Source organism: Marmota marmota, unplaced genomic scaffold (genome assembly GCF_001458135.2).
Source record: "Marmota marmota marmota unplaced genomic scaffold, marMar, whole genome shotgun sequence".
Taxonomy (NCBI): Eukaryota; Metazoa; Chordata; class Mammalia; order Rodentia; family Sciuridae; genus Marmota; species Marmota marmota.
In genome coordinates, this window is record NW_026000240.1 from 3527261 (window position 1) to 3554113 (window position 26853).

A 26853-nucleotide genomic window follows, 5' to 3' on the forward strand; every position below is an offset into this window, starting at 1 on the left:
AAAAGGATATCTTAAAGAAGACTCACTTCTTAGTTGTTGGAGGATCTTTTTCATACCCATATAATGGCATTTTTATTTATATACTATCTCACAGCCTTTAGAGGACATCAGCTTGCCAGCAGCTCTCAAGTGAAAAATGGAAGTTTCAGGCTTCAGACTGAGACTGTGTCTAGGTCAGTTCCCTCCATTAGACATGAAGAGAGCACAGCACACTGGTCCTTGACCAACAGCAAGACATTTGCAGATGTGACAGGAATCTCTGCTTCACATCCTGAAGTTTTGAACTCTTCAGTTTTGACCCAAGCTTCAGATTCTGCTCAACAGTCCAGAAGAGGCACCACAGTGTCAGATGAGAGAAGTTACTCAGAGTCTTCATTTATATCTTCCTCAGAAAGCCTAGATTCTTCCACGCTACATGGAGAAAATTCAAGTAAGTTTTCATTTCACAGGATGGTACCACATGGAAGGTGAGAGACTTACAATGCTTATTGATCGTCTGTGGCATATTAAGCCATCTATTAAGGAAATAGCTCCTGAGGTCCTTCTAGTATCATTACTCTCAGGCCATTCTTATAGCTGATTGACAGATGTACATGTATATCCTATCATATTCCATATCTTCTCACATACAACTCAAGGTCTCTCTATACTCCTTTTCTTTGTTGCCCACCCTGTATCCCCATACCTGCCTCAATCATAGAGCTACTGAAAGGTGAAAATATCACCTTCTCATGAATTGTTGTTCACTCCAGGTTATTCATAGCATTCATTGAAAAATACTCCCTCCCCTCCTCTTTTTTAAAACAGATTTGAGATATAATTCACATTCCATACAGTGTGCCTGTTTAAAGTGTACAGTTGATTTTTAGTATATTTACAAAAATTGTGCAATCACCACTACTATCTAATTCCAGAACATTTATATCACCCCCCCCCAAAAAAAAACTCCATACTTATCAGCAGTCACTTCCCATTTTACCCTTCTTCCAGTTCCTGGCAACCACTTAATTTTCTTTCTGTCTCTGTGGATTTGCCTGTTTTAGACATTTCCTGTAAATGGAATCATATAATATATAATCTTTTGTTTTTCACTTAATGTAATGCAATGTTTTCAAGATTCATCCATATTCCGGCATATATTAGTATTTCATTTTTTTTATGACAATATTCTATACTATAGGGATACACTGTATTTTATCTTTTCATCAATTGGTATATCATTCCCACCTTTTAGCCTTTTTTTTTTTTTAAATTTTTTTTGTAGTTGTAGATGTACAGCATGCCTTTGTTTACTTTTATGTGGTGGGGAGGATGGAACCCAGTGCCTTACACATGCTAGGCAAGCGCTCTGCCACTGAGCTATAGCTCCAGCCCCTACCTTTTAGCTTTTATGAAGAATGCTGTTGTCAACATTCCAAGTACAAGCTTTATGTGGACATGAACCCTTTTGGAACTGCCACATTTTTATAGCAGCGCCATTTTTAAGCTTCTGAGGGATTGCCAAGCTATTTTCCAAAGTAGTACACCATTTTATATTCCTTCCAGCAATGTCAAGAGTCCCAGTGTCTCCATATCTTCACCAACACTTGTTATTATCCATCTTTTTTGATTATATCCATGTTGTCAGTTTGAAGGGTATTTCATTATAGTTTTCTTCTGCATTTCCCAGCCGACTGACGATGTCAAACATCTTTTCACATGCTTGTTGGCCAGTTGTTTTATCTTCCTTGAAAATGTCTATTCAGATATTCTGATCATTTTGAAACTGGCTTGTCTTACTCTAGAGTGTAAGAAGTCTTTGCATATTCTGGATACTAGTTCCTTATCAGATGTATGATTGACAGGCATTGTCTCCTCTTCTGTGTGTTACCTTTTTACTTTCAGCCCGGGAACACAGCGTGGCGCGGGCCTACAGTTCCGCTGCAGAGGGGAGCACTTCCGGGGCTCACTCCCGCAGCGGGCACACTTGGGCTGCTCTCACGGGAAGTGGGGAGCGCACTCTGCGGTCACTCAGCTTCGCCCCTGCCGGCGCCACCTCTGCGGAAGTGGGGAGTTCAGAGGGCGCCACTCAACGCGGGAATGTGACAGAGCAGGCGGGCCTGCTCTCAAGGTCGCCGGCCTCTGAGCCTACACTCGGAGGTGGTGTGTCTTCCCCAGCAACGATTCTCTCCACAGCCCCTCAGCCCATCTGGCACTTTACTCAGTTCTAGGATGATTAAGTTGGCTGGCAACCCAGAGAATATCCTACAAGCTCTTTATGTAAATAGAACTTTTTGGGTTCTCCCACCTCAGGAAGACACCCCTCATCCCCTCACACACTTGATGAGGCATATGGGGTGACGTCTGCTGGGAGGCTTAAAATAAAAGACCAGTCACTTTGTGGCTAAGATCAGTCTCCTGGGAAAGAAATATCTCATTATACAGAATGGAAAGTTGGGAGGGTTTTCCTTTTTCCATTTAAGCATAACAATGATTCTATTTGGAATCTTGAGAGCTTTTCACATACCAATTTGCTTTTATCAAAGAAAAGGCATGTGGAAGGAATTTGGAACTGTTCCCTATTTTTAGGCCCCTGCCATTTCTCTTGTATTACCATGTTCATTGCTGCCACCATGGCCTTCATAGGAGGTAAATCTACCCCGCAGACAGTGACTGTTATAGCCTTCTCATGTTGCCGTTCAGTGTGTTCACCAATGAAAACCCCCTCTCCAAGGAAAGTATTTTACTCACTTGAGTTCAAGGATACTGAAAAATCTGGATTTTGGTGCATGTTTCAGAGATTGCTTGTTTGTTAACTTGACCTAACTTTGGCTTTTCCCTTTGCAGTTACTGGACTTAGCTATGGTCAAGTGAGTGGCACAGATACTGAACAAAGGACTTCTAGTGACCACACAGACCACACCTATGTTTCATCTACTTTCACCAAAGGAGAACGGGCATTACTGTCCATTACAGATAATGGTTCATCCTCTGACATCAGTGAGAGCTCAACCTCTTATATTAAGATCTCAGACTCTCCATATTCAGACTATTCTTCCTCTTCTCATCCTCACTCTGAAAGAAGAAACATCTCATCCTATGATGGGGAATATGTCCAGCCGTCCACTGAGTCACTGGCTCTGCATACATCCAGCCTTCCATCCTACACCTCTACCATTAATATACCAAAAACTTCAGTTTTTGTGGATGCCAGGACTGGGTCTGTTGGTGACTCATCTTCTGCTTTGGGCCCCCATTTGCCTCTACCCTCAGTGTCACAATCCCACCAGTTATTCTCATCAAGTTTACCATCAACCAAGTCCTCTACTCATCAGCTGAAGTCTACCTCTGAGACATCCACACCTTTGTCTTCCTCACCATCACCTTTACCAGTGTCCTTGACAGCTTCTTCTCCTGCCCCACTTTCTGTCTCACAAAGAGACTTACCACATTCATCCACCCCAGTCCTGCCCAGGGCAAGAGAGATGCCTAAGACTTCAGTTCAGACATCAACAATGGCATCATCCATGATAATTCTCCATAATAGTAACACAGCAGATCCCAAGAATCAGACCATCCCACAGCAAAAGAAAATCATTACAGAAGCAAAGTCACCAAGCCGGATGTCTCTGCCCACAGTATACACCAAAGTTGTAACAGTGAGTGCTCCTTCAGGGGACCCTTTGCCCCCAGCCTTAACTGAGTCCTTCACTAAGCCAGCCCTTCCAGCCATGAGCACTAGCTTAACCCAAATGTCTCCAACTTTGACAGCTACCACTCTGAAGACCTCTCACTCTTCTGTGACCATTCCCAGCACCTTGTCAAGTACAGAAGTTCTGATTACTGACCCCATATCTGGACACACTACAGCTGGAAAACAGCTCTTCCCAACCAGTCCTGAAATTCTGGTGCCACAAATCTCAACAGAAGGTGCCATTACCACAGAAAAGAACCATGTGCATATCGATGCTACCACCCACTTAATCTCTCTGACCAGTGTACCAACATCAACAAAAGAATTGACCACAAGGCTTGGTATCACAGAAGAGTACAGCTCAGCTTCACATTTCCTCAGAACTTCTCCTCCTTCCCAAACCACAGATGTTTCTACAGCTGAAGTGTTAACTCCTAAACCTACCACCTTTGCTACTCAGAGTAGCACACAGTCCCCAATGGCATTGTCACCTCCAACATTAGGTACAATGCATCTTTCAAACACATATCAACTGCTAGACCCTGTGCAACACTGTAAACTGCATGAGGCTCAGGATTTAAGTGAATGTGTAGAAATGGCTAGTATTTGAAATAATCTCAGTTTTGTGACCAATACTTCCTGTTGAAAACAAAGCATAAAATAAGGTCATGGTGGACTCTCATTTTCTTATTTTCCCCAAGTTAGGTGATACTTCCTGAAGAGAAGAGGACATATTGGTTGTATGTGACATCAGTATAGTGCAGTTGAAGCTTTTAATGCCCTGTAATTAATTGCAATAGTTTTTCAAGCATGCCCCTAACTTCTTGTATTAGAACCAGGCAAGGTGTAGATTTGGACGGTAGAGAAACTGAAGAAGCTTTAGGTAGCCTGTGTGAAACAGGGAGTGAGTCAGTGCATGCACTCAGATCAGAGCCCAAAGCTTCTGAGTCAGTCATCTGGCTCTCCAGTCACCAGGAGGCATCTAAGGGTCAGAGGGCTTCTCTTGGTCCAGAAAAACTCATGCTACTTTGTCTCTCTAAGATTATTTTGCTAGTTGATGAACAGCAGTAGAGGGACATATAAATAAAAAAGATAATGAACTTTTTCCCACAGTGACTGCATCATCAGGGATTTTTTACATTGTATGTATGGTTATCTTTAAATCATGTTGAAGTTGATGGTACAGAAAAAAATAAAGTCATCCAAATGATTCTTTGTCACTTAAGGGAAAGTAGAAGGAAGTAGGATAGATACATATTGTTAGATATCATGTTCTGAATTGTAGTTTTTGTATGTGTAGATCCACAAAGAGAAAATTGCTGTGGAGGAAGGCACAAGATGGAGACTAATTCTTTAAGGAAAAAGAAAAGAAAGGAAATGCTTTGTATTAACTGGAGCATGGAACTCAGTGATATAGGAATGATATAGTGATATAGGTGGTCAGCCTATATCAGACAGGGGTGTCTCCTGCTATCAGCCACAATCAACCCTAGGGTAGAGGTCATAAACCACCCTCACTACCAGCCTTATGGTGTTCCCTGTGTAATTTGGGTACCTCTGGAAGATGAGAGATAGTTCTTTTGGCCTTGCTTTAAAACATATTGTCTTTATTTCCAAAGGCCAAATGTGTATTTCAATACTAAATGTACCATAATTCACAAGGCTCCTTAAAGTAAATTATGGCCATTGTAATTATTGTAGACAGGTCTTAGGGACATTCTCACTGGCTGTTAAGAAATTTTTTCTGTACCATTGTGTTCATGGGTATTGGTTATACAGGTACACTACTTGAATAGATGATTTACAATGAAGAGTAAGATTAAGAATATCATCTTTAGGTTTAGCCTGTTCATTTTCTTTTGGCGAACTCTTGACTACTGCCCTCTTTTTTGCATTCTCCCACTAATTTCCTCCTTGCAGATGACACATTTACGTTGTAGGTTTCAACTTTTCTAGGTTTATGTCAAAACCTTTATGAAGCAGATGTTACATAACTGGATTGTGACACTTCCAGTTATATAGAGCAAAACAGAGTTGTGGTCATTGCCTTTGGGGGATATAAGTCTGTGTGTCATAAGGGCCCCCATGAATTCAGCTGAGGCCCATTTTTTGCTTTATTTAAAGAGAGAGGTCATTGTAATGCTCAACTCTGATCATTTTCTGAATGATATACAATATGTGGAGTTCCAGTTATATTTGGAGATATTGGGATAAAGGTTGCTATGTCCAGGAGAAAAGGCAAGGCACCCATACACACAGAGTAAGTCTTGCATCAGGGAGGATGAATTGATCAGAGATTCTTTCCCCCCTCTTAATGTATGTTTTAAATTGGCATTGATTCAAGTAGAATTTTCTAAGTATCACAAAAGTAATACAATCATCAGTCCTGAACTGAGGGACTGAATAAGCAACATTTGATTTGAATCAGTTCTTGAATTCAGGAATCCAATTGTCTTATGTATGGACACAAACTATTACTAGTACCCAGTCCCACTGCCAATCTTCTACACCTCTTGGGACCTCATTCTATTTTAGTAGTATGTCTTTTCAGGGCAAGTAAATAGAAATAAGCAAGGATCAAATATTAGCTGAGAGAATTAAATATTTACCTAGGGTTGTCTTTGCATTGCCATTGTGATTAACTGTGTTATTCTTGGATGGGTTTTTAGTCAACAGCTGTGCCGTGAACCCTTGTCTTCATGATGGCAAATGCATTGTGGACCTCACCAGCAATGGCTATCGATGTGTGTGTTCACCTTCCTGGCAAGGGGATAACTGCAGTGTGGGTAAGAGAAAAAATAATATCCAGTATCTGCAGTATCACATTTGGTTATTCAATAAATGCCTTTTTCATCCAAAATGTAGAAGAATAAGATCTTTTAATTAATACCCTGCTTACTTGAGAGTTAGCATGTTTGTGTGTTATCTGCAGAGTAACATGAAATACCATAGTGTAGTGCTGACAAACTTCCTGCTTTGGTTCTCCTCACGTTCCTGCCACACTAGACCACCTATTGCTCCCTAAAGACACCTGCATTTTCCTGCCTCTGGCATTCACAGTACTGCTGCCTCAATATAAAATTATCCTACCCAAATTTGTTTTTTAAAAATTCTTCCAGTCTTAATCTGGATGTTATTTGAAATAGTCTTAATTCTTTCCTCCATCAAAATTTGTTACTTTCTCTGTACTTCAGATCATATCTTGTATTTATAATTAGTTGTTTATTGACTGCCTCTGCCTTCAATAGGTGGTCAGCCTCTTGAGAACAGGGATGTTTCCTACTCATCTTTGGGGCCCCATTGTATCTAATAAGTGCAGTGGTCCTTAGTAAGTATTTACTGTACTGGGGTATGATTTTGCTGTCTGCCATAGACTCAATATGGTCTTTTTTCCCCCCCTCCTTTGCAGATGTGAATGAATGCCTGTCAAACCCCTGCCCACCTCTGGCCACGTGTAATAATACTCAGGGATCTTTTACCTGCAAATGCCCAGTTGGGTACCAGTTGGAAAAAGGAATATGTAATTTGGGTAAGAGAATTTATCTTAGAATTTATTCTGTCTCACAATATATTTTATAAAACATCATTTACTGTTTTTCTTCCTAATCAAAATTAATATTTCTCCATGATATAAACTTAAGGAATGTAAAATGAAATGGAAGACATTGCCTATTGTTATTTGCTTTACCATTCTACCCTGCAGTTAGGGAAAAAAACTTTTAGAAGTATTCTGATTACATCAGTTAAAAAAACAAAAACATTTTAGAGGGAGAAAAAAATAAAATCCTGATTGTCCTACCACATTCACATGTTTTTTATTTTAAAAAATGATCTTCATGTCTTATCTACAGATAGATATGTTTTGACAAAGCTGCTACTGTAACTGTATCACACTATTTATCATATTTTGATCCCTAGTTTGATAGATTCATGAAGCTGGTTGATATTAATACAATCTTCATTTTACATGTTAAAAAGCAGAAAAACAAACCAAATGAAAACAAAGGCCCTGGCAAGGTTCTAAGTGGCCAAGCTTATGAAATCAGTTGATGAGATACCAGGTTTCCAGCCCACAGTACTTTCTATTACACAACAATGTATTGATTGTAAGAACTGTCTTGCATGCAAGGTATAACCCTTATTAGGATGCTGAGTTTAATACCTAACTTGCTGAAGAATAAACACTAGAGTTTCTAAGCTGGATAAGGAAACTGACAGGTAAAATGACTCATTTTTGAATCATCTTAAATTGTGAAGTGTGATGCTTAAAACACAAAAAGTGCTCAGTAAATGTTTTTGAGAGAGTAAATATCTGTTTCTTTTGAAAATATTATCTTCAAGGATTTCTATTACCTATAGGCAGAAGGAACTTTTTTTTTTAAGAGAGAGAGGAGAGAGAGAGAGAGAGACAGAGAGAATTTTAATATTTATTTTTTAGTTTTCGGCGGACACAACATCTTTGTTTGTATGTGGTGCTGAGGATCGAACCCGGGCCGCACGCATGCCAGGGGAGCACGCTACCGCTCGAGCCACATCCCCAGCCCCAGAAGGAACTTTTAAAGAAAGTTGGTATTCTATTAGAACAAAAGTAGAATTTTGAAAGATGTTTGAAATATAACAGTTAAGCATTGTTTTAAGAAGAAGAATCTAGGGCTGGAGCACTTACCTAGCATGTGTGAGGCACTGGGTTTGATTCTCAGCACCACATACAAATAAATAAAATAAAGGTCCATCAACAATAAAAAATATTTTTAAAAACAAAGAAGAATCTAGAAATATAGACATTAGTTGTTATTCTAATAATTTATTTGCATTTGGGTAACTTGTTCCATTTTGCCATACCATATAAGAAATTAGCCAAGAGTTTTCATTTTAAGAACAAAGAAGATGAAAATGATTTTAGTTTAAAGCATTGTGAGAAGTACACTTGTCCAGAAATCAAATTCCTGGTAGTTATAGGGCCACCACCTATAGCACATGACCCTGTAAAATCAGATTATAATCTGCTCTGCTTCCCACTGAGGGTATTGTGAAGGTCAAATAAAAGAATATTTTTTTTGTGCAAGCTTTAAAAGAATTGTCTTGATGGGAAATATTATTTAACATTAGTCTTCAAACTGTTAGATCAGATTGAAAGCTATGAAAACAGAGTACTCTGATTACAAAGCAATACTTATGGATCTTTCCAAAACAATAATTAGATAATATATATCCTGAGGGTGCAGAGGATATAGTGGGGAAAGAAGAACTTTGAAGATGGACACACATGAATATGATGCTAATTTTGGCCCTTAGGAGCTGGATGATCTTTCTTTGGAAGTTACCTGACTTCTGGAAACCTCTTTTATCAATGATAAAACAGATATTTCCTCTGAACAAGTTAAATTTAAATTTGAAGAAAAATTTGTCTTAAAGTTAAATGATAAAACTATAGGTATGACGTGTAAATGTCTTTTAGAAAAATCCCTGGAAAGAAATAGGATTTGATTCATCTTCTTATTCACACTGAAAGCAGGGGCCACATTGACTGTCATAATTCAGAAAACTTCTAGTACCTAACATTTAGCTATATGTATTTCTGAACAGAGAGTCTGGGTGAGAGGTGAGAGGTAAAGATGAAGGAGTAGAAAGATTGTTCTGGAAGCTTGTATACAGAGTCCCACAGGTAGCACAGATCAGGAGGAGAACAGTTCTATTGTGTTAACAATCATCTTTCCCTTTTTTCAAGTCATTTAGCTTCATTGTTCATAAACATCAGAGAAACATGCAAATTAGAGCATGGTGAAATGCTTTCATTTGGCCAAGAATGTTTTCAAAGAGCTCCCTGCTGCTCAGAAAGAGTCCTAAGCAGCTGGCTTCACTGAACTGTAGAACAAGCAAAAAGATGTTAAATAAGGATTATGGGCTTTAGACAGTTAAGTATAAGATGTTAAATGTTTTCCCTGGCTCATTTGTGGGTTTTTCTCTTAATTCACCATGCAAGTTTTCCATGAAAGAGCAGCTTCATGGGCTTCTCTGTTTTGGGTTATTATTATTATTTTTTCCTTTCCAGAGGGAAAGATAAGAATTTAATGTAATGGAAGATAAGAACCAGATATAAAGCAGCTTGTACTCATTTTTGGTTGTCTGCCCATTTGTAAGTCTCATTCCCCTCAGGCCCAATCAGCACAAATTGGTGTTAACTAATGTTATGTTATGAGTGAAATGGGCCTTGAAAATGGGGCTACTTTTTTCATTTCTGAACCCAACAGTGTCTTTAACATAGTTTTTGTTATATAATCTTGGAGTCCAGCAAGCCTCCTGGAGTACATGCCTACTACAAATATTTGGCCCCCTGCTCTATAGCTCCTTGGTTGTCCTTAGAATATCAGATGCCTGAGGGTGCAGAGGATATAGTGGGGAAAGAAGAACTTTGAAGATGGACACACATGAATATAATGCTAATTTTGGCCCTTGGGAGCTGGATGATCTTTCTTTGGAAGTTACCTGACTTCTGGAAACCTCTTTTATCAATGATAAAACAGACATTTCCTCTGAACAAGAAGAATGGGGGTTGGATGAGAGTGGCTTTAATGAGAAGAAACCAAAGTACCCCCTTGAAGTCAATTGAAGTTAAATTGGTTAAAGAGCTTGGAGAACAAGAACTTTCCTTGATCTCATCTTATGAGGCTTGAAGAGCAATTTTAGGGTCTAGTACCATACTCTCTCCCTCCCTTCTATGATTATGTTGTTTAGACCAGCTTATTTTTCTTGGTCACAGCTTTATTGAGCATATATTATGTGGGAAGCCATCAGAGGAATATTAAGAAGGCTCCTTCTCTCAGCAGCACTTGTACATGTGTAAAAGGCTCCTTACAGTCACCCACTTAAAGGTTTACTTGGTCTAAGCCTCAGTTCAGCCCAGTAGATGTTCGCTTTGCTAGAGAGGAACTAGAGGCAAGAGTAGTTTCCATCCTCACAGAGAAAGAAATGCACACAGATTGTCCTGGGGTGAGGGTGGTGTAAAGGTGGTTACCCTAGAGATTTACAAACACAAAGTCTTGCATAGATTGATCTGTTATGTGGTCTAACAGGTAACATTTTTATTTGCAGTTAGAACCTTCGTGACAGAGTTTAAATTAAAGAAAACATTTCTTAATACTACCATGGAAAAACATTCAGACCTACATGAAGTTGAAAATGAGATCACCAAAACAGTAAGTTTCTTGAAAGGACTATTCATTGCAAATCCTTTGTTTTCTCCAACATATTTCATTGAGAATTGGGGACTGCCTGGGGTCACCTGTATTTCTCCCGGGCCTCTTCTTTTATATTGGGAAGGGAAACTTCATGGTAAAGCAGAAAGCCTCTTAGAAACAGAAGAGAGGTGTTGAGAACTAGTGATGCCTGGTAGAAGTGTTTTTAAAAATGCATCTTCATGTGCAGTCCTTATCTGCCATAGTGTTTTTTTTCCATGTGCAAACTTAGTCATAGACAGAAGTGACAGCACCAAAGGGCTGTTGGTGAAGAGCCAAAACCCAGAAAATCCTTGTGCCTTATCTGCTGTTTACATATGGTATGACTTTCCTCCTATGTTTGAGAGTTTTTGGATAATGACACTTTTTCTACTCAAGGGAATGCCAAAGACCTATTAATCCTGGTTATCTAAGGCTTGAAAATTCACTGTATAGATATTTAGGGATCTTTGATTCTGCTTCTTTTCCTCTTTGCCTGCTTTTTATAAGGAAAAAATGAAGAAGAAAGAAGAGATGAAAATGAAACTCACAATATGTTTAGTTTTCAACTCCTACACAAGTCAAAGATCTGATGTTCAGAAAATTGAAATTTGCCATTATAATAGGTTAGAAATTAATTGGTATCTAGTTTCATTTGTACTTGTTCTCCATGGGTGAGAGACAGTATATTAGCTAAGAATTATGTATCTATAGGACTATGGATTTTATTTGTATAAAATGCAGATTCCAATTCCATATCTTATCTATTGAGCATCTACTCCATAACAGGAGTAGATAAAATATGCCAGATACTTTATTCTTTTTAGAGGTATTGTCAAAACCTTTGAAGATAGAAAACTGGGAGGCTCTGGAAGTTAATGACATTGCCTGAGTTCACACAGAATAGGTATAAATTTGGGGAACAGTTCATGAGCTAATCTCACTACTGAGAGCAATTGCAAGTTCAGGAATCCCTAAGACCACCTTAATTTCAGTAATTTACTAGAAGCTATTATCCTCACTGTTGTGGTAAAGATTGCAGTGAAAGGTTGCACGTTAAAAACAGTCATGGGGCAGAGTCCACGAGGGCTCCAGATGCTATTTCTAGTTGTCCTGTCCCTATGGAGTCATGGGCAGTATATTGTCAATCAGGAAGCTCACCTGAGCCTAGGTATCTGCAGCCTTTATTTGGGCTGACCTCAGTCTCTGGCACCTCTAGAGGCTTAGCTAATACCATGTCACCTAAAGCCCTCATCATATATCATAGTGTTAGACTCCTTGATATGGCCAAGGACCCCCCGGTAAACAAAAACATTTTTATATTTTTTTCTTCCTTTTTAAGTTGGTACATTATAGTTGTCCATAATAGTGGGATTTGTTGTCACATATTCGTACTTGCACACAATATAACGATACTATTTAGCCAGTATCACTCTCCAGAGACATTTATAGTAGACAGAACAGTCCAAGGGCTTAGAAATTATCTTGCAAAGGCATGGCCTCTTTGCTACACAGCCTGATTTTATGTCTGCTAACCCTATACCTTGTCACTCCATCACTGCTGCCTCCTGATTGTGCTATAGGTAGATATTTCCTTCTAAGGTAGTACAGGGGTTTAGAACCCTGTGTAGGAGTGTGGTTCTTTACATTACACAGAACTCAATGACTTATCTGCCCAGCATTGTAGTGTAATTTATTAGTGATGTGACACACCTGCCCCCAAGAATTAAACAGCAGCTGGGGAAGCCACTTGTTTGGTCTTTGCTAAGGTGCCATTCTGTCAAATAATACCTGGGAGAAAACTTAATAATAAAACAGAAATAACAAATCATTGCTATAAGACTATATAAAGAAATGTCAAACAAAGGCAAAAGTCATTTGATAATACTCCAAACTTGACTCCATCTTCTTTTTTAAAAATATTTTTTTTACTTGTAGATGGACACAATACCTTTATTTTATTTGTTTATTTTTATGTGGTGTTGGGGATTGAACCCAGTGCCTCACGCATGCTAGGCAAGTGCTCTACCACTGAGCCACAACCCCAGCCCCTTGAGTCCATCATCTAACCAGTGAGATGGCTCTGAGACACTGGCTTGAAGACTGATGGCTACACATAGAGCAAGATATTGAGACCCCCTGCTCCATAAAAGGAATCTATAGCCCCTAATACAGAGGGCAGCAAGGAAGTATACACGATACTGATACTTTATGATGTAGAGAGATTTTCTATGCTCTGAGGGCACTAGGCAAACACAGGGAGAGTGGCTCTTAATTTGCTCTCAGCAAAAGAGCTCTTGACCCACATAATGTAATTTCCCATGGAGAGCCTTTTTAAAGAAGACCTATCTTTGAGTTAGGTCAACTCATTGTATATTAGGAGGGGTCTGATATAGGACCCATCAGACCTGGGGAAGCTGAAAGGAGCCTGTTCACTATGCAGAGTCCAAATAAACAGTTGCCTCTAAGTTTTTTGAAACCTTGGGTGTTAGAAGAAATCTGCTCCTTTGAAGATGTTTTGCATCCAAGGGTGCTGTTCTGAACATCATTTCCTGCCAAGATTTCCCCACTGATTTACTATTTGCCTCTCTCCCTTTGTACTTGGGGAACAACAGAAAAGCATTTAAGAGGGGAACAAATAAAGGACACCATTTCTGTGTAAAGCTGCCTGCTGATCACTTGATGGCTGGAAAATGCCTGTTTTATCCTAAAAATAGGAAATTGGCTCTTGGTCCAAAGCTTTTGTCTAAATCACAGTTAATGACAAACTGTTCTTCTTTGCAGTTAAATGTGTGTTTTTCAACGTTACCTGGTTATATCCGATCCACAGTTCATGCATCTAGGTAAGAAACTGAATTATATTTGCTTATGATCCAGTCTGTGAAAAAAGGGAGGCTATTATAAGACGGGTGATGGCAACAAAACTGGACTCTATTTTGACCAAGCCCCTAGGTGACCCAAGACAAATGGGACTTTATGTTCTCCTGTTCCCTCACTGGAAAATGGCTATGATACCTACTTTCCAAAAGCCCTGGGGCCCACATATAATTTTAGGTCATTTTGGGTCAATTAAAGACTCAAAAACTGTGCCCACAGGGAATCCAGTGCAGTGGTGGTCTCACTGCAAACCACCTTTTCCCTGACTTCCAATGTGACGCTGTTTGACTTGGCCGACGGGATCCAGAAATGTGTCAACTCCTGCAGGTCCTCTGCTGAGGTTTGCCAGCTCTTGGGATCTCAGAGGCGGATCTTTAGAGGTAAGAGAAGTAGAGGTCCTCTAAGAGGACTCTGCCCATGTAGTCAGGCACAGACCTGAAGGTATTCTGGGTTCAAATCCCGAATAGGCGCACACTCGCACACAGCTTGTGGGCACACAGCTTTGAGGGCACCTGGTCTTTGGCATGTGGCCCCTACTTTTTCTTCTGTACAATATTAGGGTGTGAGGAGAAGGAACATAGAAACTGATGCTACAAAGAAAAACTCTTTGTTCCCTGAGGAGACAGAAACTCACACATGAAGTATATGTGCTTGTCAGTGACCCCAAAACCTTCATAATGATAACTATAAAGTAAAAAAAGATGTGCATTATTACCTATGGGTGTGTGGGTTGTTTTTTTTTAATAAATTATAAACATATAACAAGACTGGTAGGATGTAGGGCCAAATGCTCCCCATGGTACCAATAATGATGAGAGTTTTCCTTTTCTTGTTCTTGCTTTGTCTGTTTTACGAGAAGCTTCTGCAGTGCATATAGGGTAAGGCAAATGAAGAAAGAGTTTAGAGACAAGTTCAGAAGGCAAATTTGGGTCTTGAAGGGGGAGTTTTACCTCTGGGTTGGGAAATCTGTGTGGAATAAAAAGTGCTTCTTCGCCAAGGGGACTAGTCCCACTTGGCACATCATAAGTGATCAAAGTGGACTCTGGTTAGCTCATTTTACCACACAGCTTAGTCTGGCAAAGGATGTAGAATCTAGTCAAAATCTCCCCATCTGGTATCCAGATGTTGGACATAAATTGAAGGTATCAAATTTTGGCACTCTATCTGCTGGTCAATCTGGGACACTCCCAATGGGTCAGGGTTTTGTAACTGCTTTCCCATGTAGGCCTCTGTATTGTGGAGGTTGGGAGCTGAATAGTTATCCTTTTGTTCTGGGATAAGCACTGGAGGTTGGCCTATTTAAGGGCTAGTTAGTTATTAATTTGGAGTAGGGGAAAGGACTAAACTTTTTGGAGTCAAAGGGACTACCAACTACGGAGTTAGTTGAAAAGTTTATGCCCCATTATATAGTGCTGGAAATTTGGGACTTTGGTTTTACTTTTTTGTTTTTCATGCTAAAGATTCAAGGGTACCAATTTTTCCTTCCCAATGAGGTAGGTCCCTTTCATTTCACTAAATATTTTTGGAGAAACTTATATGTGTGGTCAGCATTGTACAATGTTACTATTTTTTCACCAGTAAATGCATTTGTGTCTTGCAAATCAGGTGGCCAGATATTTGAATTTCTAAGAGTTCACAGCAGCCCCACCTTCTCTCTGACCCCCATTCTGTAGACTGCTTGGATATGGCTTATGGGAGGGTGCCTGTCGTCCTTGCTTCTTTGCTGAGGCATTCATTCTGTATTTCTCCTTTCCCACTACTTGAGAACAAAGACAGTTATGCATATTGTCTGGAAGTGGGATCACTTCCCTGTTTTTTCCTCCAAGGACTTCTCCAGATTTTGCCAACAAACCCAACTTGGTCACTTGCTAACAGGAAAGTGCAGAAGAGGTGAACTTGACTACCAGGAGCTGTGCGATTCTGACATCTGGATGTTTCCAGCATGTGGGCAGCACTGTGTATTCTGGACATTCCCATTGGAAAAGAGGGTTTTCACCCTTTGATTCACAAAATGTCTACTTCCCTGCCTTTCAGAGAAATGCAGTTCTCATGATCTCCAGAGATTTAGAGACCTTGGAAATCCCCCATGGAATGTCTCAGTCGTAGATTTACTTTAAGTGTCCATTGTCTGTTTTAGCAGATGTTATACCCAGGAAAGACCATGGGAATTGTGAATGAAGAAAAATCACATCACCAGGCTTTCAGTGAAAATGAGACTATTTGTGGTTCTGTTGGATGGATTTATAATAGAATCTTTGAGAATTTTTAGGAAAGCAGTCTCCATTGCAGAGGCAGACTGCTTTCCCTCTTTCATATGAATCTGCTTCTGTGCAGGGAATGATGGCTTCAGCACTGGATCAGTGGGCAGGATGGAAGGAAAACATGACATTGGCTCCCAGAAAATATCTGATCAGGCCAGGCAATTCATGCTGGCTACTAGACAAGGCTACTACAGCCTGGACAAAACTGTCTAACCTGGAGATATTTCTTTTTATTAAGGCTATTGGATTGGCAAAGTATCCAAAGAATTCAGATAGTGGATTGTTGAAGTTTAGTACCTCATTGGTACCAGCTTTGCACTCTTTGCCTGATGAGATTTTCCATTTAAAATTTTTTCCATTAAATGCAAAAATTTTACAATAAACAAAGGAAATTCCATCACATTACAAACAGAGTTCTGATTTAGCATGCCAACTTCCACTGATAAAGGCAGGAAACTCAGCAATGAGAACTAAAGTTATGTCTGAAACCTACCTCACTGTATCTAGGCTGTGCCCTAAGACTTACAAAATGGGTAGATGCTGGATGTCCTGTGTGGGTTGTTGAGCCCTAGTGTCAACTCCCATATCTAGAACCTGCCTGGCCAAGGGGCAGTTTTGCTATAATTAACAACTGGTATCTGGTTTCTGAATAAGTTGGGATCTTCTTTAAGGTAGAGGAGGGGAGAACATACCTGGAAAATTGGCAGACACTCCTCACAGCATATATACACATTGTCCTTCCCATTGCAGCTCTCTTCCCATTTGACCTTGTTCTTGCCTCCCAACAACAGCAAAAACACATATCTATCTTACCTGGCCCTGTACATTCACTATCCAATTGGTTTCATATTTTTGTCATACTGCTTCTGTACTCCCATTTACACATGCCTTTTTTGCTGGGCTTATCTTAGATGGTAAAATGCACCCTTATTGTGTCTGCTATATACAGCCTCATAGAGGACCATGGACCAATCAATAGTGAATGCCTTTTGATAGTAATGAAATGATTCTTTGTCATCCATGAAATGAGTACGGCCTTAGAATAAATGTGGAAGCAGCCTGAAAGATGGGCTCCTTCCCTGCCTGCCCCTGCTTCTTTCAGCAAAGAGACTAATGGAATGACAGCACCTTTGGCATATATGTACCTAGCATTCTCTGCACAAGGATCCAAAGACCCCAGAAGTGAATAAGGCCCAAGAAACCATTGCTGTAGTAAAGGGAACAGCCAGATAAACATAACTGTGCTCTAGCCCTGGGCAAGCTGAGTTTTGTTTGTGCCTGTCTTTGTAGGTCTCTGTTGGTTAATTTATTTTCAGGGCAGCAAGCTACTCTATCATGAGGAATGTGCTGGGGCCTTCTAGGTCATACAGATAAACAGAATTGAGATACACTTAAGGCAGGTCTGACCAGCACTAGTTGTTTTTGGTCCAAGTCTCTAAGCTACCTAAGAGCGTGGTCACATTTCTGGGTTTATTCTAATCCTCCCACTGTCCCACTCTGTCCTTTAGTGTGAAGGACACCACAGTGGAATCACATTTGCAATAGGTGACAGAAGAGGGGCAGCACTCTATTTCTTTCCAGTTTGGTTTCTCTGTGTGGGTGTTCTCAGTGGGGAACACTTGTGACCATTTAGTAAATAGGTCTGGGACTGATACAGGGAAGGAACTGCAGAAGGCATTGCAGAGTGAACATCTAGAGGAATGTTACTCTGTAGAGACTCTTTGGGAAATTCTCAGATTCTGTGAATAGCAAGTTCATGCATCTTACAGTTTGAAGTTTTGTTTTGTTTCACTGTCTTGTTTTTCTCATTCTAGCGGGCAGCTTGTGCAAACGGAAGAGTCCAGAATGTGACAAAGAGACCTCCATCTGTACTGATCTGGATGGTATTGCACTATGCCAGTGCAAGTCAGGCTATTTTCAGTTCAACAAGATGGATCACTCCTGCCGAGGTAGCAACAGGTTTGCTGGTGTTTCTGGGGACAAGAAGATGCTTTTCTCTGCCCAGTACAGGAGCGCTCTCTCTCTTCCCCTCTCCCTCTCCCCCTCCCTTTCTCCCTCCTTCCCTTTCCCTCTGCTCTGGATGTGACTCCTCTTAACTGGGGGTGACTGTTTTTTGTTATTTTGCTCATAGCTGGATTGAATACTTTATCTCCTTGGAATAATAGCATTATTTCCCACTGGTGCACGTTGGTCTAGTCAATTGATTCAAAAGAAAAGAAAAAAGAATGGAATGCCTGTGATAGCAATGCCTTTACAATTTTTTCCCCCACTTAGAGGTAGTTAGAAAAATTATTGTTCTAATTTTTATTGGTTGCCTGCTAATCTCTTAAAGTGGAAATACAAGCATGGAGTCAGGTCTGTGTCTTTTAGGGACATTTGTGGCTCAGTAGACAGTGTACTCAACTAAGACCCAAAAGACCTGAGTCAGCACCCTACTTGGCCTCACTGTTCGAGTTTCATCTTGGATAAGTCACTTCATTTCTCTGAACCTCAGTTTCCTCTCCCATGAAATGTGTGTAATGGTACTTCTTTAGATATTCTAGGAATTAAAGAAGGCAGTGTATATAGAGGTATTTTTTAGCTATCAGGATTCCCTCTTGTATTTTGCCCAAGTTGTTGTTGAATTTTTCAAAAATATTTTTTAGTTGTAATTGGACACAATACCTTTATTTTATTTATTTTTATGTGGTGCTGAGGATCAAACCCAGGGCCTTGCATGTACTAGGTGAGCACTCTACTGCTGAGCCACAACCCCAGCCCCTTGTTGTTGAATTAATGAGTTATAGTTTTAAAGGTTTTATGAAGTGTTTGAGAGCAAAAGTCTAATTCTACTAACCTTTTAGGTGAGGATTAAATTTATTCAGTTTAGAATAAAAACTGCTCAATGACTATAATCTAAGAATATTACTTTAAAATAAAATAAATTCATGTCCAGAGCACTGTATACCCTTACATAAAAGACTGTTATTAATTTGTGATCATTAGAAAAATTGCCAGTATAAAAGCTAGTTTTTCATGTAGTTCTAAATATTGCCTTCCATTAGAATGTGGATGGCATAGATTTCCTGTTCAGTCAGCACCTTGATGGTGACAGATATATTGGGATCTGAGTAAAAATCACATACTGGGGCAAGGCGAAATGCCCCTTATTTCTGTCAGGACTTCCTGTTAGAGGGCTTGTTCCATCAGAAGAATATAAAAATATATTTCGGGGCTGTACTCTCCTCCTGAGCTCCAGACTCTCTGCCCTTGTTGTGTTTTGATAGAGTTCCGAAGTATACATCATCAGTTCTCCAGGTAGGACCTGTGATAGATTTTGAAGAGGAAGGCCACATCTCTGAATTACACAGCAGTCTTGATGCATGACTGGGACACAACCTTTCTCAGTGTTGTGCCAGACTGCTGCTTAGCTACAAAGAGATAATGCTTTGTAATTCCCTCTTATCTGGCTTAATGCGAATGTGCCTTGCCCCTTTTAAAAATTGGGAGTTAAGCCCAGTTTAAAGTCCATGTGTGCTGGGGTATGCAGATGGCAGGAAGGGATACAAGTTGGGCAGCAGCTTTGGCATGTAGGGGAGATAGCCCCTGTGAGTGGTGCTTCAAGAACAATCTTGCCTACCACCCTTGCTTTTGGCTGTCCTGAGCCATTTTTCTTTGCTGCCAAGTCAGCAATTTTATAATTGTGTCACAGGCTAGCATTAGCAATAGCAGAGCTGTTAGAGATTTACCAAATGTAATGATACAGGCACCAACAACCTTATGTTTACCAAGTGATGACCTGAGAAGCAACATAAGGAAATCTTGAATAACTTTTAGACTCTTGCTAAGGCCGTGTGAAGCCTCTTCTCAGCAGTACCTGTGGCTATGAGGCCTCTGGTGAATGGATCTAGAACTTCTTGGATTAGAACTTCCTGTCAGCTAGGTTCTGATAGATTAGCAGTGACATCTTCTGGCCATCAGTGCTGGAGCACAGGCATATTTTAAATGATAACTCTTTCGGATGCCTCAGATCTGGTCAGTCGTCTGTGTAAGTGGAGGGTAGGGGTATGTGTATGTTTTTTCTAATCACTGAAATGCGGGCTGTATATTAGTAAGTTGTATTGTTCTCTGTTGTATGCACATGTACACATGCATACTTCTTTTTTTATGTTTATTTTTTAGTTTTAGGTGGACACAATATTTTTATGTGGTGCTAAGGATCAAACCCAGTGCCTCACACGTGCCAGGTGAGCGCACAACCACTTGAGCCACATCCCAAGCACCATGCACACTTCTTAATGTCTCACATAAAACATCTTTACTAGTCTTTCAGAGCTACATATTAAATTAAAAATAAATATAAAATTAAAAATAGATGTCCCGGGGCTAGGGCTGGGGCTCAGCAGTAGAGTGCTTGCCTAGCACATGCGAGAGGCTCTGGGCTCGATCCTCAGCACCACATAAAAATAAATAAATAAAATAAAGGTATATAAAAAAAATAGATATCCCTCCTATAGGTTTCTTAGCTTCCTTTCATCATGCATGGGAAATTCTAAGGAACCATTTGTATCTGACCAGATTACAAGTTCCTTGAAAACCAGAACCATATTCTAGAATAGGGCCTAGTATGTGGGAGGGTTCAACAAATGTCTGTTGAGTAAGCACATGGACAATAGGGTAGCAAACATGGTAGGAAAAGAGTGGAACATCCTGACTTAGGTTCTAACAAGGGAACAAAAGAGTTATTAAGACCCCACCATTTATTTAAGTCCATAATGCTTGAATTTGCTTGTTTGCCATAGCAATAGGAAAAGCCCAGTTGAGCACATATGCAAGTTCTAATCACATTCTTTTCATCTTAGTGCTCTGTGGTGAGTCCATCTGGGGTGTGTGCAATGAGAAACTGAGTCCTAAGGAACATGGGAGTGCCTTACTGACAAGGTTTCCCCTAAGACCCTAGCATACCAAGCACACAGTAGCATAGCTAGCACTCACTCTTTGATGAATGACTGAATGACTCCTTTTGAAATGGAGAAATGTCATTACTTCAGGGAAATAGGCTACTTCTGAAGCTAAATGAAGATAGCCTAACCCATTAACTCTCAGTCAGGACAACAGATGGACCTTATACATGACTGGATGACAGCCAAAGAGTAGAAAGTTCCCACCCAGCAGACAAGGATTGGGTAGGTAGATGTGATGTAAAAACGTTTCCAGGAAGTGGTGTTCAGAATACAACAGACTGCTGAGGTAGAAGAAGTGAGCAGTCCTTGTGTAGCTGCCCTGTAGTGTGAGCCATAGGTCACACCTGGGTGGTTCCCTCACTTTCACATCTCTGATGTAACATGATGCAGATTGATGCATTGAGAAGAGGATCATCAGGGCACGATGCTTTCTGTGTCAGTCTGGGATATGCAAGAGTACTTGCTTGTTCCGAAGAGAAGGCCCCATTCTAGTAAAGGCAGCAGAAAACTCAAAGGTTTAACGGATTGTAAGATGATTATACTCTACCTTGTTGCATAAAGGAATTGAAGCACTTAATGGAAAATCATATGATGAAACAAAATTCTAAAATACTTAAAAAAGATAAATTAGGTTGAAGGGAAAATTAAATACTTTGTTGGGGCTGGAAGGAAAGTGAATATGCAGAAAAATAAACCATAAGGCCCTGTAAGTTTGCTAAAATAAGCCTCTCATTTAAGTTCTGAGCTTCCTGGATACTAAAGTAAAAATAGGAACATGACTTAGAAAATAATTAGGATCCATAAAATAAAACTCAGTCATTCAGAGAGCAACTGGGAAAATATCCATCTTTCTAGGCAGTAGGGCCAGAGAGAAATTTCTCTGGGCATCCATAGCAAGAGGTTACTGAGTGGTATTGTGGCAACATGGTCTACATCATCCTGTAGTAAATGCTATATGACTTTCCTATAGCGGTTTCTTATTTAAATATATATGTATGTGTGTGTGTGTGCACATGCACACATGCATGCATATGTATATGTCCCTCAATACGAGAGTAAGTATCTCAGGAAAAGTGATTCTGTGGGGCCCAAACAGTGTAATCCAGGTTCACAGCTCTTTAGTGATCTGCACTCTTAAGTTACAGATTAATTTAGAACACTGTTTTCCAGAATATGTTCCATGAAACTCCAGTAATATGTTCAAAGATAGTTTATAACAGTAAAATAGATTTAGCTTCTAACATTGTAAATGTATAAGAAGAAAGAATATTAAACATATTACACAGTTAACACTATCAGGCACAATTCTAGAATAGAGGATACTAGGGAATCTGTGAGAGACCCGTTCTCCTCCCTCCTTCATCTCACTTCCAGCCACACACACTGCTGCATTCACAACTCACCATTAGTGCATGTCTGCTATCTGTTCAGGGATGGCGACTGGCAGCTCTGTACCTTTTTATCTGTGCATTTTTATGCAGTGTCTATTGTACATTAATCATGAATTAAATTTTTATCATTCTTTGTATCAAGGAATTTGTCTATGAGGCCATTTTTCATTGTCTGCTTTCATTCAAGCATGCATTGTAGCTTGTGGTGTTCTGTTGAGTTATTGTAATGTTGAAAGTATTCTGTGATGATATAAATTTGGGAACCACTGATCCAAGGGAATAACTGAACTGGGCTTCCGTCCTTTCAGTAAAGCATGTTCCGGAAGTAGCATTGCCAGAGGGTTCAAAGTTATGTTCTTGGGTACCAGTTAGGACACATCTAGATATGAACAGAATCCCCTTCGCAGACTCTCATGAAAACCTGGATGCCCATTACAACTGTGCCCCAGAGAGTGTAATCCACCACTTCTGTCTCCTTATGGAAGAGGGCTAATAAGGCAATATCTGGTTGAAGATTTGATTTATATCAAAGAAGGTGAAACATTTGTCTTTGAGCATATGGAACGATAATTCTACCAGAGACAGTCCTTATCTGTATGTATATAGAACTTTCTTTAAAAATTGCATTTTGGGGATAATAATTACAACTATAAACATTTACATAGTGATTACTATGTGCCAGGCCTATGCTGAAACACTTGGTACCTTGTCCATGAAACTATAAGGTAACTATTTATAATTTTCTTTCTATTAAATGGGAAACAGAGCCACAAAGAGATTAGCAAAAGTTTCTTGATTATGTCAAGAGATGAGCTGGCAGCAGTGTTTAGGTCAGGTTATAGAAAATTTAAAGCAAGGGCTGGGTGCTGGGGCCCAGTGGCAGAGCACTTGCCTAGTGTGGGTGAGGCACGGGATTCGATCCTTAGCACCACATACAAAAATAAGCAAATAAAATAAAGGCATGCTGTCCATCTGCAACTGCAATAAATAAATAAATAAGTAAAAATTTAAAGCTATTTTCAGACTCTGGTTTGGAATATGCTTGTGGACTTCAAGATGGGGAAGGGAGATAAATAAATACATTCATGGTTTCCTTTTCTCTTTCAGCATGTGAGGATGGATATAGGCTTGAAAATGAAACCTGTATGAGGTAGGGTCCATGTTCTTTTTTTCTGATGAAATTGTTACAAATCTTATTATAAAAACTATTCTAAAACAAAGTCTATCCTAATAAAGAACTACTCTAACTAATAATGGTGACACACACCTGTGATCCCAGCTACTAAGGAAGCTGAGGCAGAAATATTGCAAGTTGAAGGACAGTTTGGGCAACTTAGCAAGACTCTTGAATTTTAAAAAATAGGTGATAGAGTGCTTTGGGAGGTCATAGGTCCCCTACAGTATTGCAAAAACAAAAACCCCAAAACAGCCTAAGAAATTACTTAAGTAAATTACCTCCATTATTTCTTTTTAGATTTGAAACTGATTCTTGTTCTTTTTTTCTCTCTTGAACTTCCAGTTGCCCATTCGGCCTCGGGGGTCTCAACTGTGGAAACCGTAAGTATATAAAAGTGGAGAATTGCACTTGGCAGGGTCCTGGACTGGTATCAGTGTATAGGGTATCAGTCTTGTCCCATTTTCCTCAGTTTAAACCCATTATCTTCTTAGGACCTGTGCTGCGTGGAATGGGGAAAGACTTGCCTGGTGCTCACTAAGGGCTGAAGACAGAGAGGGAAGATAAATATTCTTAAATAGCCCCAACTATGGGAGTGTTAGTGTGATAAATCAGGCATGAGGTGGGAGGCAGAGACCATGCCTAGAAGAGAATGCAAGGACCCCCAGAGTGTTTCTTAGAGGGGATGGAATTGGAGGGAGGATTGGAAAGAATGGCAGATATGAGGGAAGAAGGACATTCTTGACAGAGGAAACCACTTAAAGGTCTCAGGGGCAACCATAGGCCTAAGGTATTCTGGGGACAGTTTTTAAGTGGATATTGCTATAGTATATATACAGAAATGCAGAAAGAATTGTTGGGGTTTGATCACCAGGCTGAGGAGTTAGACTCTCCTAATCAGTAACTGGTGATCTGGCAAGAGTCTTAGAACAGGAAAGCAGCTTGATTGAGAAGAGTACCTTGGACTGCAGAAAGGAGGAGAGAATGGACAGAGGAGAACATGGGAGTGGTTTGGAGACTTCCAGTATAGTGCCATTTGGGGGTCAGTGCTAGAGACCAACTTGGGAGTCATCTGCTTTAAGCTGAAGCCTGCATCTTGAAGTAGAAAATGGAACACAGAGCAGTGAGAATGCTGGTAGGGACTGGGAGCATGGTGCACTGCACACCTCATTCAGTTCTTTTTTTTTTTTAATTTTTTGATAGTTGTGTATAGACAGCATTCCTTTATTTTATTTGTTTATTTTTATGTAGTGCTAAGGATTGATCCCAGTGCCTCACACGTGCTAGCACTCTGACACTGAGTTAGAGCCCCAGCCCTAATTCAGCTCTTTTATGAGTCATTTAAAATCACGTTCACTGACATTTTCTTATAGGTATCAAGACATTACAAATTTAAATTATCTTCAGAATCAATAAAGAAATTCTGAGATATAGGATAGATATACCAAGAATAATAACAATCAAGATTTCATTTTACGTAGCTTTATCCCTCATTCTATAGATAAAAGTTCAAATGGCATATTATTCTAAGTTGTCTTGTTTAATAGTAGACATATGTCTAATAGTGGACATAATTTTATTTATTGGGTATAAAGACTCAGTTTCCATTTCCTAATGTTATACTTTATCTTTTATGTCCTCAATGGCATTTTCTTTATTTATAAAGCTTTTCTGTTAGCAAATTTTATTATTAAAATTTGAGTATAAGTAAAGAATAGAAATAAAATAAAACAGATTCAATATTGGGTACAAAACTGACATAAACTCTCTTTGATTCCAGCGTGGAGTCACTGTAGCTCAGTCAGTCTAGAGACTTAGAACTGCATTTAGGATTACTGATGACTTTGGTCATTTGATTTATCCTGACTGCAACTAGCAAGAATTTACAATAGGAAACCTGCGAGAAGGACTGAGGCATCCCTTCTAGAAACAAATATATTTAGAGTCATAGGAATAGACAGAGAGAGGAACTCACAGAATTAGTGTTCAGTTCAACAGAAGTAGCAACCCGAGGCTGCTGGGTGCAGTGTGAATAACCCCATGCTCTTTAGTGGTGACTAAGGATGCTGAGGTGCATAACACCATATAAACACAGAAGTTCATTATGACACACCCGAGTCATCCCTACAGCAAATGATGTTCAGAATACTCAGTGTAGTAAGGCAAGAAATGTTATCATTTTTTAGATCTTTAAAAAATTAGAAAGTAGTCAAGATTCTTGTGTCAGTGCTTTAACTTATAAGGGGATGACCATGAAAACAGTCTGGTAATAATAGGTATTCTTTCTAAAAATCATTTTGGGGGCTGAGGTTATGGCTCAGTGGTAGAGAACATGCTAAGGCCTTAGTTTTGATTCCCAGCACCAGAAAAATAAAATAAGCTAGTGTCTCACCTGGGGTCCAAATATTTCTCTTTTTTAAAGCACAAAGAGAATATCTGTGCTTTAAAAGGTGGTTCCTGGGATGCAGTATTGCCTGTGTTTACTTTCTAGTGTACTAAGTGGTATTTCTGCTTTCCCCACCCCTAGAGATCATTAACTACTATATGTATGGAGATGCCCCTGCATCCATTGAATGTTCTGTAAGTTCTTTCATCAGGAAAAAGGTCATCCCCATTATGTTTATGGGTCCTGGAAGTAACCAGAGTTTCTTTCCCATCCCTGAGACTTCTTTTTCCTCTGCATTTATCCAAGTCTCTATCATTATGTCCAGCAGAGGGCAGACAACCATCTGAATTGTTGGCTCCCAGCCACCTTCAGTAACTGGCACTGACAATTTATCATTAAAACATGATGTATGAATATCATTTTATGATTTTGATATATTACCATTAGTGTTGCAAAACAATTTAAGTGGCTGATAACTATTATTACTTATAATAATATATAAAGAGGCACTTGCTGCACTTGCTTCAGCTGCACATATACTAGAGACACTTGCCACCTGCCTCCTTATCTGAGGTCTAGGCCCAGCCCTGGGTGTTGGTTAAGGAATTGAGAACACCTGGTTTTCATCCCCATGGTATGATGATAACACCTTGGGAGTCTGTAACTCATCACTCTTTGGTGTCAGATAACAGAACTCTTACCGCCTATCTCTATTACTTCTACTATGTGCCACCAAAGACAGTAGGTACCTCCCTGGAGTACCTCCTGGTACTCAGGCTAGGTTTTTCACCGACATAGAAATGCTTTTTCTCTGTGCAAACCTCTTGGGGCACATGCTGTACTCAAATCCAGTGAGATAGGGAGGCAATTTTCCCAGCCATGCATATGATCTTGAGATTCCCTCACCCCTGCATTCTTGGCAGTTATCCAACTG

The 26853-nt window shown here is 39.8% G+C and overlaps 1 protein-coding gene across 4 annotated transcripts in view; it reads left to right on the top strand.

The window, feature by feature from the left end:
- Heg1 (heart development protein with EGF like domains 1) overlaps positions 1–26853 on the top strand; it is a 75278-nt gene that overhangs the window by 31995 nt on the left and 16430 nt on the right. For 2 of the 4 annotated variants that reach the window (XM_048794131.1, XM_048794129.1), the window contains 11 exons: positions 95–430; positions 1885–2139; positions 2827–4176; positions 6343–6459; positions 7083–7202; positions 10766–10869; positions 13672–13730; positions 13984–14144; positions 17840–17974; positions 23467–23509; positions 23879–23916. In XM_048794131.1, coding sequence (XP_048650088.1) covers positions 95–430; positions 1885–2139; positions 2827–4176; positions 6343–6459; positions 7083–7202; positions 10766–10869; positions 13672–13730; positions 13984–14144; positions 17840–17974; positions 23467–23509; positions 23879–23916 — 2718 coding nt within the window. Of the gene's footprint in view, positions 1–94; positions 431–1884; positions 2140–2826; positions 4177–6342; positions 6460–7082; positions 7203–10765; positions 10870–13671; positions 13731–13983; positions 14206–17474; positions 17481–17839; positions 17975–23466; positions 23510–23878; positions 23917–26853 lie in introns of all 4 variants that reach the window. The other 2 variants (XM_015486854.2, XM_048794130.1) reach the window with 2 other exon arrangements.